The 16,486-nt window shown below is 39.9% G+C and overlaps 1 protein-coding gene across 1 annotated transcript; it reads left to right on the plus strand.

Moving 5' to 3' along the window:
• Positions 1 to 206: 206 nt before the first annotated feature.
• Positions 207 to 3,000, plus strand: LOC149795189 (uncharacterized). Its single transcript, XM_089964923.1, has 3 exons — positions 207 to 366; positions 2,093 to 2,307; positions 2,738 to 3,000. The coding sequence occupies exons 1-3, from the start codon at positions 269 to 271 to the stop codon at positions 2,860 to 2,862; spliced, it is 438 nt and encodes a 145-aa protein (XP_089821049.1). The 5' UTR covers positions 207 to 268; the 3' UTR covers positions 2,863 to 3,000.
• The last annotated feature ends 13,486 nt before the right edge of the window (positions 3,001 to 16,486 follow it).

Raw genomic sequence — 16,486 nt, forward strand, 5'->3', positions numbered from 1 at the left:
GCCATATTGCTAATTCGTTTTTATTGTCTCATATTGAAAGTATTTGTATAGTATTAACAGATTCATAGTCTGAAATGAATTAAGCACAAAGAAACAACATTATGGCCCTGAACTATTTTTGCTTTCATTAGGTTAAAGTTTTATTTTATATATACTAATCAAGTAATTAAAGTGATCTTATTCTTTTCAAGGCAAAGAAATCTTGGTTAGTAAAGAGGTTGCCAGCAAGGTTGTACTACTTGTTTACTAGAAATTTATTACAGCTAATATGGCTGCCTTAGCACGCATCTCGTTGATTTTACTGATCCTCGTTGTGATGGCAAAGTCTGGGTTCATCCCTAACCCCTGTGACGAGATGACCTATGGGTGAGTAAAAGCATCTTTATATACATACCTCGACTCTCCGAAAGCAGGTTCCTTATTTACATGTAATGTGGAATAGAAATGTGTCCCTGCTTAAGCATGTTTTCATATATGGTCATTGTTTGCATTAGTTAAATCCGATTATAAAATGAAGACCTCGTCGTCCGTGGCAGCGTTTTATATGTTTCTTTTTTTTTTCTTCATTGTTTCTGTAGATCTTCTTTATTTACACGTGTAAATATTACACAAATATCTGAGGTATGGAGAAGCTGCAGTGAAAAATATCCTAAGTTTATTTTGTTTCAGTATGTTGATAGCATCATGTATTAAAGATTCAAATGGACTGGAGACAAGAAACTAAACGTTTATTCATCTGTATATAATACGATCACGTGGTAAGTTGAATATATCACGTCTTGATGAATACTAAAGATTTACTAATGATATGATACAATAAATATCTTCTCTTCGTAAAGGAAAAGATAATGGATATTACATTATTAGAAATAGATAATACACGAATAACTTTGACACAATACTCAGTGTCCTGGAATCAAGTTCCTACTTGTAAGACCCCGACGCTGATATTTATGTTTTGGGCGTCTGGGTCTTACCGCCTAACTAACGGCGCTGTGTAGCGTGTTTTGTCGACTAACATCTTAACGAAAGTCAAATTTTCAGGAAAATCTTACACAGCTGACAACCAAAAGTGACGCTTTTCAACAAAGTAAAGTCATAATGTTTTAGTCAAACTTTACTTAATCTGGTGTCTTTTCTCTAACAAAGTCAAACTCTCACAAAAGAAATGGCCCTGTTTTCAAGTTTCATTGGCCTACATTTCAGTTGGCTGGAAAGCGATCAAAGCCGGAAATGCCGAGATCGGGTGAAGTTCAAATATTATTATTTAACGAAACGAATAAAATTATATTATGCCCATTGGGACTGTAAGCAACGTTTTGTTGCGTTCAAGAAACATATCTCCCACATGAACCTACTTGAACATACTTCAGCATACCTCGACTACCGTCGTATTTCAACTAGTTCAAATGTATGTTTAACGGAACGTGAAAATTCGTCCATTTGCTAGTGTCAGATTTTGATACCACCAGAACAAAAACAACACAGTATATTAATTACATATCAATTTGTGGAAGAGTGTTGATATGGGTTGCCGAGTGTGCGAGATATTCCTGAATCTTTGACTACTCGTTCCGATGTCAACCGACATCGGAACATGCTATACAAGGCCGTTATTTGGGCAGTAAAACATAGCACTAAAACAAAAATAACATGTGCTATGTCTTACATTGTAGGACTACCTGAGTACGAGAGCAAGCATGGAGCTCATAAAACTACTTTTCAAATGTAGCGTCATTTGCGATTGGTCAAATGCAAATATCAAACCTTGACGTATACTAAAGTTTTACAAAAAAAGATGTAATACAACAAATGTCTTGTCGTTATAAAATAAAGAATAATGGATAAAATGTATGTTAGATATGAATACTGACCAATCACTTTAAGACAATATTCACTGTCCACAAAACTACTCTCTAGATGGGACCCAGAGACCATAAAAATGTGATCTTGACTATGAGATTGAGTTTCCATCATTAGCCAGAGAAAACGTTTCAAATCAAACGTCGTTTGTGTTCGGTCAAATGTTAATATCAGGGACAAGAGTTTGATGGTTCCAAACCAGATGTAATAGAATTTAGATACTTTCCAGAGTTCCTGCTGGTCAGAGATACAACGTAAACCCATCCTGCACTAATGGATCGATTTCATGGAGTTATCCAATGGATGTCTTAAGACTTTTCTTCGCACCAGCCGACTTGAAAGATTATAAGTTTGCCGTCTGTATTGAATCCTATGTCAACGAGTCCTCTTTTGATGTTCTGGACGTAACAAAGGGAGATAAGCAACCTTGTAGACGAATTTCAGGTAAATGTTGTACGCACGTTTCCCAGTATGAAAGATGTCCTGCATCTGAACAACCATTCTTTTCTCATCAGGTATAATTATTTAACATGAATTTGGGGGAAAACTCATTTAATGCATGTAGCTTAAATTAGTACCCATGAACAATGATGTAGTGGTCTGTTGCTTTCGTATTCTTTGTGTTTTTGTTTTTAAAGTGGTAAAAACAGTATTAACAATTTTAACTTCCGACGCCTCAATATTACTAATTCGTGCGATGAGAACTGAACTCTCAACTTGACAGTCGTAACGTAATTAGCTTTCAGTGATATATTTTAGAACGACTTATGATCGGTATACTTATTCAAGTAATGTTTGCGGCCAATAAATGTTTTCAACTCACTAATTGCCATATACAATGGCGATATAAATGAACTTTTATATATTTCCACAGATACAGAAGTTTGCACAGGTTATCACATCAATGGTGTCATCGCTGATGTTGAACCCAAAGGCCCTACGCGTTACATGGACGAAATCCGATACCGAGCTGTAACCACCGAGCAGAAACCACAATAACCCAAGTCGCTGTTACTTTCCGACTATCACCAAAGTGATTACAATTTGTAATAATGCCTGCAAATTGTATACTGCAGCTGAAAAAAAACAATCCTTCTACGTTTCACCTACCCAATAAAGCAGCAAACTGATATAGAATTTTAATTTAGTGAAATGTTACCGTATACCTTCCGCACGTTTCTCTCTCTCTCTCTCTCTCTCTCTCTCCAAAAACCGTAAAAGTGACATAGCCTAGTTCATATTCAATCAATTTGGGACTCGTGTTCTGGCAATTATCAGAACTAACAGCTAGAATCTGATATGTACTAAGCGTGAAATTATGCTAATATGCTAATAAAATCTAAAAATACCACATAACATTAATGTATCATTTTTTACGTAGATCCGAAGATTGCAAGGATAGCTTAGTTTAAATTAGTTCACAACATCATATATATACCGGTAAATATATTATGTATGTCTTCTCCCTCTTTTGCTTTTAGTTTCTTAACCCATACATGCTTTAAGGAGGCATGTATCATTGTCAAACTAAATCTACATCACTGATTACATTTTGCAAGTTTTTTGAATGAATTATATCTACACGAAACTTATCATCTGCGTGAGTAACATAAACCCTTCTAAATGGATATATTTTTCTGGCATACTTACGTAACGTGTAACTATATTATTTTATCGTGCAATTTCTAGGCTACAGGCATGCTATAGGTCTTAAAGATTCCTTTTCATATAACTTAAAGATTGCTCTGTTATCTTCTTCACGGTCCAGTTTAACTTGCCCCCATTATTGATTATTATTTGGAAAATCAACTTGAATTATAGGGTCGCAGTATAGCTATGTTAAATCATGTCCATTAGTGGTATAACTATATAATAACTTGGAACATCAGTGTGTAACATAAATAAAGACAGAATTGTATTAAATGCACAAGTTAAATTCGTTGTCATACGCACAGTCATATTTCATGTCAATCACACGGCCCAAGACTTGATGTACAACGTTTGATCTTCACCCTTGTATCTAAAGGCTGAGTATGTCGCAGAATGAATTGCTTTAACTATATAAAAAAAATGATTCATCCAAAGTATGAAGAAAAATCATTAAGAGGCATAGGAAAAACATGCTAAGCAAACACCTTGAAAAAAAACTGAGAACAAATTTTCTATGTCACGGAATGAATTGTTTTAGGTTCATATTGATAAAATCCATACATGAAGAAAATCTATCAAAGGTGTATAACCTAATGAATAAAAAGGACCCAAACCGTAACCAAATCTGAATGCAATGCATGCCACAAAATGAATTGTCTTGGTTTGATAATGATTCGTCCCAAGTATGAAGAAACTCTAGCAAGGGGTTTAGGAAAAATCAGTGAAATAAGCTTTATCAAAACCCTCAGGTAGATTTTCTTTACAGTCACCTTCACCATATAATTAAAGGAGCTAGAGAGCATGTCGTATCATGACTGGTGTTACGTACATGTATTTGATTTAATTTACATTTCATTTCATTTATTTGTTTGTAAGTTTTTAAATATTTTTATTTCTAATTTCATTACATGTCAAAGTAATGTAATCTTGTTTACTAGGAATTTGATATTTTCCAGAAAATTCAGTTTGACCTGACTCTTTTCATAAACACCTAATAATAGAAACACTGAAACAACTTTTTATTTTTATTTTATTCTCGAATTAAAATTATTGGTTTTTATCAATTTCTTACGTCAATTTTTTTTAAACAGCCTCAATTTCGCAATTCTTGGTTTTCCTAAATTGTGTAGTAGTCAGGTTTTATACCGATGTCTATAGAGATATTTCTCTGTTTGGGCTTTTACTTTATACTGGAACGTGTCTGTGTGTGACCAGTTTGAAGTTGCATTTTATATTTTATTCAAATTATTTGGATTCTGAAAGATTAATTCTTTTTCCTGGAAATATTTGAGTGTTCATACAGAATTCTTGGACAAAGACATTTCTTTAAATTTTATTCGGAATTCAAACACCGGAATATTATTTTCCGTGGTTCACAAAAAACTGTAAACACATCCGCGTTATGCTGACTATAGTTTACGTCATCGCCTTCTATTTTGTACTTTTTGTCGGGACTCAAACATAAATTTATTAGAACATTTCATTGCCAGGACATCTAAAATTTAATTCGTTGATTATTCTTGGATTATTTTTGGATTTGATTCTTAAAACCGTTTTTTTTTTCTTCTTCATTTTTAAAGTGTTTTTCCAAGGAAATAAATTATTTGTCATATTTTTCAAAGCTTCATGTTTTCACTTTCCCTTTTGTTACTGTTTTTTAGAGCCTAAACACATCCTTGGATTTTGTAATTTTGGCAAAAAAAATTCAGAAAACTTTGGGTTTTTTACATTTGAATTCCACTAGTTTTGAAATCTTTCGTGAAATCAACAAGCTTTTTCTACAATATCATCAAAGATAGAGAATTTGTTTGAATTTTACTTAAGAGTGGTTTGATTTTTGAAAATGGATGTACAACTAAAAATGATCTAATTAGAGATAAGACAGGTTCAGTTTCAGATAGAAAAGATACAAATGGAAAGAGAGATGGAAGTAAGACGAATAAAGTTTCAGAAAGAGAAAGTTGAAAGACAAATGTAGTTTCAGAAAGAGATGGAAGTAAGACGAACGCAGTTGCAAAAAGAGAGTGAAGAGCGAGAAGGACAATGGCAAATGCAAAAAGAGAAGGATGAAAGGGAATTTCAAATTCGGTTAAAAGAAATAGAGTTGGCTAAAGGCAAATAGTCCCCTACTTTTGATGTTTTAAGAAGTATCAAGTTAGTACCTCCTTTTCTGGAAGAAGCAGTACACGGATATTTTCTTCGTTTTGAAAGAATTGCTGAGAGTTTTAAGTGGCCAAGAGAGTACTGGACTCTGTTATTGCAATGTGTACTCACTGGTAGAGCTCGTGATATTTACATTTCACTATCACTAAAGCAGAGCGCTTACTATGATATAGTTATGGACTATATCTTGATGGGTTATGAGTTAGTCCGTGATGCTTATCGGCAAATATTCAGAAACTATAATAAAGAAGTTGGACAAACTCATGTCGAATTTGCTAGAGCAAAAGAGCAGTTATTTGATAGAAGGTGCTCAGCCAAGTAAGCTGAACAAGATTATTAATCTCTCAAACAACTTGTATTACTTGAAGTGTTCAAGAACTGTGTCCATAGTGATATTAAGACGAGCATCGAAACCTTGGAAAATGATCATTGTGCTGATGATGAGTATTATTTAACTCATAAAGTTCCTTTTGTAAATAAGACTTCCACTCAACAGTCTTCTGGCAGAAAAAACACTTCAGTCCAATGCAAGCCCTTCTAAATCTCAAACTGGCACAGTTTCTAAAAATCAAGCTTCAGATAAACTTGATTTAAGATCCTTCACTCTTTCTACCTGAACCTATTGCAAGAAAAAAGACATGTTATTTATGATTGTTACAAATAGAAAAATGGGCATCAGAATCAAGACAGACCTATTCCAAATGCTCTTATTTCTAAGAGGTCAAGGTCTCTGTCATGTATTGAAAACAATACATTTGTTGGGTCTAATAAAAGTAGTAAGTAGGGATACGGTACGTACAATGGGAATTAGCATTAAAAACACCCCTGGGATCATATACGTACAATGTAAATTTAACATGGCGAAAAATCGTGGGACAATATACGTACAAGGGGAATTAACATGGCGAAAAATCGTGGGTCAATATACGTACAAGGGGAATTTAACATGGGGAATAGAGTTTGGGTTTGTTTAGGGACAAAGGGATTCTTTTTAAAAAAAGGGGTAGGCAATTGAAAAGTCATTCTCTTTTCGAGAAATATGGCTGGCCCTGAAAAGGGCCTTTGGTTTTCTTCTAATTTCTTCTATTTCTCCACCAGCTTCTTATTTTCTGTCCTACACTTTTTCTATTCTTTTCTTTCTTTCTTTTCTCCTCCTCTTCTTTCTTCTCCTCCTCTTCTTTCTTCCTCTTCTCATTTTCTTCTTCTTTTCAATTTTTTCGTTCCATGCTCTCATCCTTATCCTTTCCTCTTCATCTTCCTTCTCCTCCTTTATTTCTTTCAACAGATCACTGATGATTACCTTCATTTTTCGTAAGTTGTTTATCTCCATCTTCACTCGATGGGGACTATAAGAATAGTGATCCTCGTTTAGGTTAACCAACATTTGCTCCATCATTCCTAAATTGTCCAGGACGTTTTGCAATTTTTCCATTTTGTCAAGGTGGTTCGAAGCCATCTTCTTTTTTTATTCTTTGCAGAATGGTTTGAACGACGAATACTGTGGGTTCTTATACGAAAAGCGCGGACGTGATGGAAAACATCCCCCTAAAAACATAAAATTGATCTTACCTAGATCATGACCAAACAACGCGCGGACATGAAGGAAAACATCCCCACTTTTTCTCATATCATATAATAAAACCCAAACTATACTCTCCACATACGCTAAGAAACAATAAAGAAACTACTATTCACACAAACTTACTTGAGCATTTACAAACACAAACACACAAACACATACACTCTCACTATGAATAAAGAGTTAGTGTTTATATTCACACTACTCTACCTACACACATTGGCAAGTGGATCGTTATTTCTTTTCTAGAGTATTGGGTAGCCCTTAAAAGGGCTGTTTTTTTTTAACTCCAGATGCACCTATCTAACGATGGCACCTTCCTGGCCTGGCACCACACACACATCTTATTCCCCAGTCTCCTTTCACCTTTCTTCTGGGGAGCGCAGAGGGAGGATGATTCGCTTCAACACCCCAATCTTCTGTCTCGGGAATATTGTACGACATCCTCTCTCCTATTTTCTTTTCCTCCTCTTCCCTCTGTCTTCTCTCCTCCTCTTCCTTCTTTATCCTTTCCTCTTCTACTATAGCCTCCGCGGCCAGTTCATTTAACAGGCGCCTGACATATTCCAGATGTATCTGGAGTTCAAGAAGTTTGCTTATTCTGCTATTCATTTTTGGTGTTGATCAATCAACAAGGGTAGCTAGACTGCCGAACGAGTTTCAATTTATAGTGAAAGCGCGGACGTGAAGGAAAACATCCCCCTAAAAACATAAAATTTATCTTACCTAGATCATGACCAAAAAACAACAACGCGCGGACCTAAAACAAACACTCACTCACTTTTTTATGCTACCCATCACTATTTTAAAATTTTTTATAAATCACTTCAATAGACTATCCACATACGCAAAGCAATCCAATCTAACCCCAAATCTACACCTCTAACAGCCAAAAAAAACAAACATCATTTTAATCTACTATCCATACCAACGTACTTGAGCACTTACAAACACACAAACACACAAACACATACCCTCACATTTTTTTAAAAAGAGTTAGTGTTTATATTCACACTACTCTACCTACACACATTGGCAAATTGATCGTTATTTCTTTTCTAGAGTATTGGGTAGCCCTGAAAAGGGCTGTTTTTTTGTTTGCTATGGCAATCTTTTTAGTTTCTAAGAATGCGATGTCCTCTGAGGATAGACTTTCTGGCGATAGGTCTGCTTCTTCGGAAAGAGAAGAAGAACTCTTTGGTGTCGATACGACAATCGACAAAGCCTCTGTCAGCTTCAGGTTGCTGCTGCTGTTGTTGTTGCTGCTGTTGCTGCTGTCTCTGAAGTCTGTACTTCTCTGTCCATTCTTCTTTTTCCCTGTTCATTTCTTCTCTGAAGAGCTCTTCTATCAGGTCTTCAGTGACTTTTAACATTCTCACATTCTCTATTTCTTCTGGCTTCGGTATCAGACTGTGTCTGACCCTATGCAAATTCACGTAGGCTTCGTTGAGCTTAGCTAGTTTGGAGCACATCTTCTTAGGAGGATGAGTCAACAATGGATGGTTAGACTGGAAACAACCCCGGTTCTTAAAGTCAAAGCGCGGACGTGAAGGAAAACATCCCCCACACGGTTTTCGAGCCGCAACGTTCAGTGAGTGTCATGAGAGGGATAGTAAGAAATGAAAGAGCATCAATCCAACATTCTTATAGCTAAACAAAAGACAAAGGCATTTTTTTCAAAACACAACATTTTTTATTCAAAAATCACTTAACACTAAACAACAACTCTAACATTTTTAACAATAATCCAGCATGATATCATCAAACAATTGTTTCAAATTACAAACATTTTTTTCTCAATTGACAATCTACTTTAAACAGGGCTGACAACGTTGTGATTTCCACTGTTGGAAGTCATTAGGCCATTGATGGACACTACGTTTCCTAGCTTGAGACAAAAGATAAGCATAATGGTCACAAAACCATCGATCTACTTTCACATCGTTTCTAGAAGAAGAACGAGGAACAAAATGAGTCACTAAATGTTCTAAGGAATAGCCCAGGCTGCGATGATGCAGAAAATACACACAGTACTGTCCACACACCAAGGAATCTGTGCCTTGTAATTTCACGTTATTGAATCGGGTGGTTTGAGCATTTCTTCTCATAAAGTCAATGATATCGTCTTCCAAAGGGGGCAATCCGTACGAATCGAAATATTCCACACATCCTTCTTGAGGAAAGTAGACGGCTACCCAGTGGGTTCCTGGGAGATGACTGTCGTCCGTGTTGATCACGTAAGCTTGATGGTCTTTAGGTTTGCGATGAGGGAGTTCATCTTTAACACAGACGACAGGATTCCAAGAAGCCGTATACGAACTGTGGTTCAAAAGGTAATAAAGTTCCCAGGTATCCATTGATTTGTGTGTGCTTTTTTCTTCTTCTTCACAGGTAATAATAAGTTGTCAATTCGATCCTGACTTTTTGCTTGAAAATGTCTGACGAATAAACGGTTATTCGTTCTGTTTCCTCACTCTGATTCAGGAGAGCTTCGATACGATGGATCTCTTGAGTGGTTAATGGTGGACAAGAATGTTCACGCAAGTCTTTATACCACTGGTGCAACACGTCTTTGTTCGAGATGAGACTCCAAGCTTCGTCCACATACTCGTCCAATTTTTCTTCTTGACTTAACATTAGGCATTTATCGTGTTGAATTTGACTGGGATGATCGTTTTGACATCCATAACAATTTTTCTTGATCAATTCCGTCATTTTTTCGACCAAGTGTTTGGCAAAACAGGAGACTAAATGGGCTTCTTGTTCTGGCCATCTCGACTTCATCATGACAACTTCTTCGTCTTTGTCTTGAGATTCTTCTCCTTCCACGGTCTCCTCACATTTCATGTCCAAAGTTTCTCCACTAGGTAAAGAGGGATAACAGTCTTCCATGACTTCTAGTAATCTAGAATGACTTCTCTCAAACTGTTGATTTCTATGGTATTATCGAATTCTGCATACAGGATGACGTTCACTGTGTTCCCTGCATCCAGTGGACTCGCAAACTGAATTTCCACACGAATCTGGCCGGATTTTATAGGGTGGAAATGTCCCTCGTCGCTGCCTTGGTCTGGAGTGAAATCGAAAGCCCACAAAGCGTAGCCTCCTGCATAATCGTCGTACGTAATGCCGTGACTGGTGTTGGTTCCTAACTGTCCGGTAGCTTCGTACAGGGACAAGTACGATCTCAAATAATTCTTCGCGGCACCAAAGTTAGGCTCAAAAGGTCGGGTACACAAGGTCTTGCCATCGCGACTGACTTCGATCTTGGTCACATTGTAATGATTAAAGTAGAAAGGATTTTCGTTGTAGACTCCATTGAAAGCTGAATTCTTGACGATACCAACAATAAAACGTTTGGGTAACTGTCCTTGGAACAGATGATCTTCGATCATGGATCGCTGTACAGCAGGAATGGTGAAGGTTTTCACTTCTACGCGTCGTATCGGATACTTGGCGGTTGTTCTGCTCAATGTCTGACTGATGTCGTTACCTACTTTAGGTAACACTTCCACACGACGCACATAGAGTCTGGCTTCTTGGATGATGGCTTTGTAAGTGGCATCAGCAGCAGCCATCAAATGGAAAGCAGCACTACTGCGATTCAGTCTCAGGCGGACATCCACCCCGTTCAGCAAATACTTTTCTTGTAACCACATGTCCAAATGCAAACGATCCATCAGTTCTAAACTACGACTTCCAGCAATTTTCTTTTGTCGTTCTACAAATCCCGTTGGATTTGAAGCATCCCCAGCAAGTGTAATGCCGTTGAACTTAGTCGCTTGGTCAGGTTTCCATACCACGCAAGCATCCAGATGAGTGTTCTTGGCTTCTTTTCCGTACGTCAAGAGATTTTCCAGGTACGCTCGATAAGGGTAAGTATCCATGCTGCTGCTGACCAGTTTGTTATTCAAGTACAAGTCCACTTCGCTGAACAAGGAATGCATGAAATTATTGACGGGAGCTACTGCTTCATCAGCGTCTATGTTAACGGGGGGTGTTCCTTCCATCACTTTCACTTTCAAGTACAAGTAACTGCTATTCAGATCGATGTAATCTTCGGGCTGTCCTTTGATTTCAAACTCGATGGGAGCGGAATCGGTCAATGAGGAGACGGGATGAAATTCCACCCACTGGGATTCTTGCATCGTCATCATGGTGGGGGGCATGGCAAGATATCCAGTTCCGTCTTGGAACAAGCACAAGACTCTCGGTGCATCATTTTTTTGTTCTTTCTCAATAATCGAAAGCGTCTAAGTCTCGAACGGTTTTTCTTTTCTTGGCCTTTCTAGCTTGAAGTCTGGTGAAAGGTTGTTTTCTTCTTCGTCGTCTCTTTCTGCCTTGTCCTTGCTGAATGCCTGACTCGGTAGCGTGCAGGACATTTATAGGTGTGTCTCGTCGGCCTAAAATGTCTTTACCCGTTTGCAGCAAGACATTTTTGCCTGCCCTCATGAAGGCTTCTTTAGGGTTTTGTTTGTCGATGATGACATTTTGGAGAAATTCTTTGCCTTGCGTCAGTGCCGCATCTTTCAAGGCGTGCAATCCGCGTGTCACCATCGGTTTCAACACCGGGGCCACCGAACGAAAGGCCGATTTTAACATATCTCCTAAACCGTGTCCTCGCTGTCGAGCAACCCCTCGGTACACTGGATACATGACTTACGAGTCGTGAGAAAACCGTTTTCGAAAATGGAGTTTCACCGTGACTTTTCCTTTGGTGAATGGAATATTTTGTCCCAAATCTCCTTTTATAGTAATGTTGACCGTGTCCAAATACGACTTGCTGACCGGCAAATAGTGAGGATGGACAAATTCGCGGTGAACGTGGTAAGTGTTTCCACCTTCCTCGTCAGCGTTCGTGGCAGAATCCACTTTGAAAGGAATGACACGCAGTAACGGCACGGAGGTGTGTCCCACCACGTTGTACTCCACCACATCGGAGTACACAAACATCAAATTCTGTCCTTGGTTCAGTTCTACCGGGGAACGAAAATACTTGGCAAAAGAATCGTTGTCAGAAATGACTGATAATTCGGGTTGTGCTTTTGTTCTACTTTTTTCCTCAGCTCCATGTCACCGCCCAACATGTCAAACAATTCAGGACAAAATAAAATGGACACGGTTTTACTCGACTCAAATTTCATCAAGAAGCGACGAGCTGCTTTGTGGTACTCCATGGTGACCTTTTTTGAGGCAAGCTCCAACGCTTTCCCAAACACGGCATTAAACCTGGAGCTTATGGTGCTGACCAAATGTTGACCACTAAACTAATAGCCTGGGGGAATCAAAATCTGGTAGGTCCACGTTCGAGTTGTTTCATTATATTTTTTGAGATCATATTTGACATTATTCAACTGCTTTTGCACTTGATCGTCATGAACTTCCACCGTAAAAAAATTTTGGTTGTTAAGGACATTGAGGACTTGGGTCGGGTGAATCATTTCTACTAAAGCCACTTCCCAATGGGCTTCGTGATCTAACGGGATGGCTTGAGGTAATTTAGCCGTGTAACAGCACAACGTGTTGTTGGGAAACACCTCCATGGAACTGTCACTGGGTAAGGTTAAGTAAAATTGGTTTTGGTGACTCATAATTCCAGAGTTCTGTGGCTGTCCGAGGGGTTACTGGACGTCAGAGGCGTGTCTCCGCCCAAAATGGGGTTCCGGTTGTGGTTGTTGTTGTTGGAGTGGTGACTGACACTGGCACTGGACACAAGGTTCCTGTTGGAAGAGAATTTCAGGGAGGGATTGGGAAGCAGGTAACCGATGCAACTGCTCAATAAAATGGTCCACGATTGTTTGTCTCCTTGTTGCAAACTCAAATTGGCGATGGCTGCCCCGATGACACAATACACCACGAAGATTTGGCAGAAAAAGACGATTTGCGTTTTAGGCACACGTTCTCCACACCACACCCACAAGGGTTGTTTTTGTAAATCTTGCACAGAAGAACTAGGTGAAGGAGGAGTGGTCGACGTAGCTGCGTCTGCTGTGTGAAAGGGCATGATGGTCACTTCTTTTTATAGTCGATGACTTGCGAAGCGTCGATCCAAGAATCGAAACTGGGTGGATATCCTTTCCAATGTACTTTGACTTCTTTGACACGTCGTTTGCCCACTTTACGGGTTCTGCGTTCGAGAATGCTTTCGATGTCGTACACGTCGTCTTCCTTTTTGGTGACACGTTGTAACTCGGGCAAATAAAACGTTCCTTTGAGCACTTCTCCGTTCATGTCTTCCAATTTATAGACGATAGGATGACGGCCATGCACTCGTCCAGTGACGCGAAACAATTCGGTCGTCCAGTTAGGTAAGTAACCTTTGTCGAAAGTGCGTTTGGTTTTGCCAATGCGCACCCAATCTCCTACGGCCAACATTCCACTTTTCTTGGGGACAGCCCTCGTCGGGGACGTACCGAACAGGCGCTCAAACACAAACACTTCGTTGTCGGGAGTCACATCTTGCGGGGCACGTCCGATGCTTCGATGGTAAGATTGGTTGTACGCTTGCACCAGGTGCGGTAAGATGTCGATGTACTTCAGAGTGTGGTGATGCGTAAAATATTTCCACATGCGTTCTTTCAAAGTGCGTTGAAAACGTTCCACGATGCTGGCTTTGGTTTCGGGATTCTCGGTGGTAAAAAAATGAATGTCACGTTTCTTTAATTCTTTTTGGAAAGCTTGGTTCAGAAATTCGGTACCTTTGTCCGTTTGCCATCGAAGAGGGTGACGACCGCTTTGTTTCAACACCCGTTGCAGGGCTCGCACTAACTCGCTGCTCGATTTGGAAGTCAAGGGCACGACCCAGGCAAATTTGGAAAAGACGTCGATGACACAAAACAAATATTTGTAGCCACGATTGTAGCTGGCCAAATGAGAGACATCGGCTAAATCGGCTTGCCATTGATGATCGATGCCTTCCACTCGGGTGCGACTTCTGGCAAACTTGCGTCGAATGGGTTTGTGTAAAGTGTAGGTAGCTTGTTCTTGTAACCATCGTTGCACTTGAGGTAAACGGAGACTTTTCAGTCGAGTTTTGGCAGCACGATACAATTTTTGAACTCCTGCGTAACCTGCAGGATGCGAAGGATCGTAGTAAATGCTGGCTAAGACTTTTTCCATTTTTTATTTTTTGTGTTGGTTGGTGTGTTAATAAGTCACCCACTCTTCGGTGATGCTACTTTGGGTGGGTCGAAAGGGTGGTTTGGAAACGGATTTACGTGTCCGATGGGCTACGGGAGTAGAAGTCGAAGGTAGTGGTGGTGGAGGTGGCAATGGAATGGCTTTGGTTTTCTTTTCTTTTTTCACTTCTGGTTTCCCTTCTTTCTTTTTCACTTCTGTCGAAGGAGGAGTGGACATCATCTTTTTAACCCAAGCTTTCATTTCTTCTCGTTGGGGTGTGGGGGACGGGGTCAACAAGGATGCTGCAATCTTACTCGAAATGGGAGCTGCTGACGGTGTTTGAAACACTTCTCGCATCTCTTCTTCCTCAGGCCTTCGTGGGGTAGCATCTCTGGTGACCCCAGGGGATGGTAGTAGTGGTGGTGGTAATGATGATGTTGCTGGACTTTTCATCAAGGTCTTAAAATCTTTCAGAGTGGGTAAAGCTGTTTCGTCTAAAGCTTTCTGGTGAAAGAGTTGCAGTCGTTGCAAGAGTTGACCGTACTTTTGCGATTTTTCTGTTTCGGACAAATCTTGGCGATCCATCAAGGACTGCAATTCGTGTTGTAACTGGGACATCTCGCTCAAATTGGGATTGGGAGGTAAATGCGGGGTGCGTTGTTCTTGCCACCGATGGTATTTCATCCATCGTTTGTAAGGCACTAAAGCTAGTTTTCGTCCTTCCATGGGGTTGTCAGGGGTCGATTCTGAGATCTTGGGACTTCCGAGGGCCTTTTTATCTTGCTCTTACCAGTCCTCCCAACATGGTTCCCAAGACTCCTTTCAGTATGGGGCCTAACAAGAGAGGTAAAATGCCTCCACGTTGCACTAACATCTTCTTTTTTTGACGAATGGGAATTTTCTTTTGAACCATTTTCCGAAGAACGTGACGTTGTTTGCCTAAGCATTGTTTCTGGTGTTTGGACAAAGGGATCGTGCCTTTCAAAACGTTTAAACAACATTCGCACACGGTATCGATGACCTCTTTGGAGGCAGTTTGAATGAGTTTTTTTCGTAGGGGTGGAGAAGCTTTGGACAGGACAGATAACATGTCCCCATGTTTGGCTAAACGTGGTGGCAGTCCTTTCCTTTTCTTTCCTTGGGGTTTTCTGGAGGGTGACATCTTTGAGTCTTCAGGAGCACCAAAAAAACACTGATACCCTACTTGGTCAAAGGCCTTTTTTATACTGGAACGCGTCGCCACTGATTGTCTTTACGTCGTATCAGTTTGAGGACAGGCATGACACGTCGTGCAGGGGTACGTAACGGACTAAATCGAGCCAGTTCTTGCTTGGACAAATCCAGTAAACTTTGTAACATGCCCGATCTTTCATGGACTTTGATTTGGGGAGAAGGTACTTTATGAGCAGCAGCCACTGCCGCTAAATTGGAGGGTCCTGCCACTGGGGAAGTTCTTTTGGGGGTCATCAACGGAGAAGTTCTTGGTGTGATCAACGTCTCCAAGTACTCTTCAGTTCTGGGTGTCATTAACAGAGAAGTGGATAAACGTGAGGCTGCCGGAGACGCAGTCACCGCTGTGGCAGGTCGTGGTTTGCGAGTGTAAGGTTGCGTCCTGGCCGAAGTGCCTCTCTTGCGACTAGTTTTCTTCTGTGGACTTTTCTTTTTCTGGGGACTTTTTTCTGTTTCTTTTTCTGGGGGCTTCTTTTCTTTTTCCGGGGTGGTGGTGTCTGGTCAGAGGAGGGTCCTGCCACTGGAGAAGTTCTCCTTGGGGACGTGGTCTTTTTCTTTTTCTTCTTGGGGCTTCGTTGGACTTTTGTCTTGGGGATAACTTTGGGGGCATTAGGATCCCATCTTAAGAGAGAGCGAATGATGACCCCTCCTAGAGTACCGCTCCCTCCAGGTTTCAAAATGATTTGTTTTTTGGTTTGAGTGTCGATGCGGGGATCGGCCAGTTGGACCAAAGCGACTTTGTTTCGATCGAAAAAGCGTTTGGTTTGATGAGGAATCTGAATGATTCCTTGGCGTATTTGACGTGCCGTCACCGTGAACCATCGTAAGACTTCTTTGAGACTAGCTTCTAAGACACGGGCTCGTGTTTGTGGATTTTTTTCT

Source organism: Sinohyriopsis cumingii, chromosome 7, assembly GCF_028554795.1.
Source record: "Sinohyriopsis cumingii isolate HCF-2022 chromosome 7, ASM2855479v2, whole genome shotgun sequence".
Lineage (NCBI taxonomy): Eukaryota > Metazoa > Mollusca > Bivalvia > Unionida > Unionidae > Sinohyriopsis > Sinohyriopsis cumingii.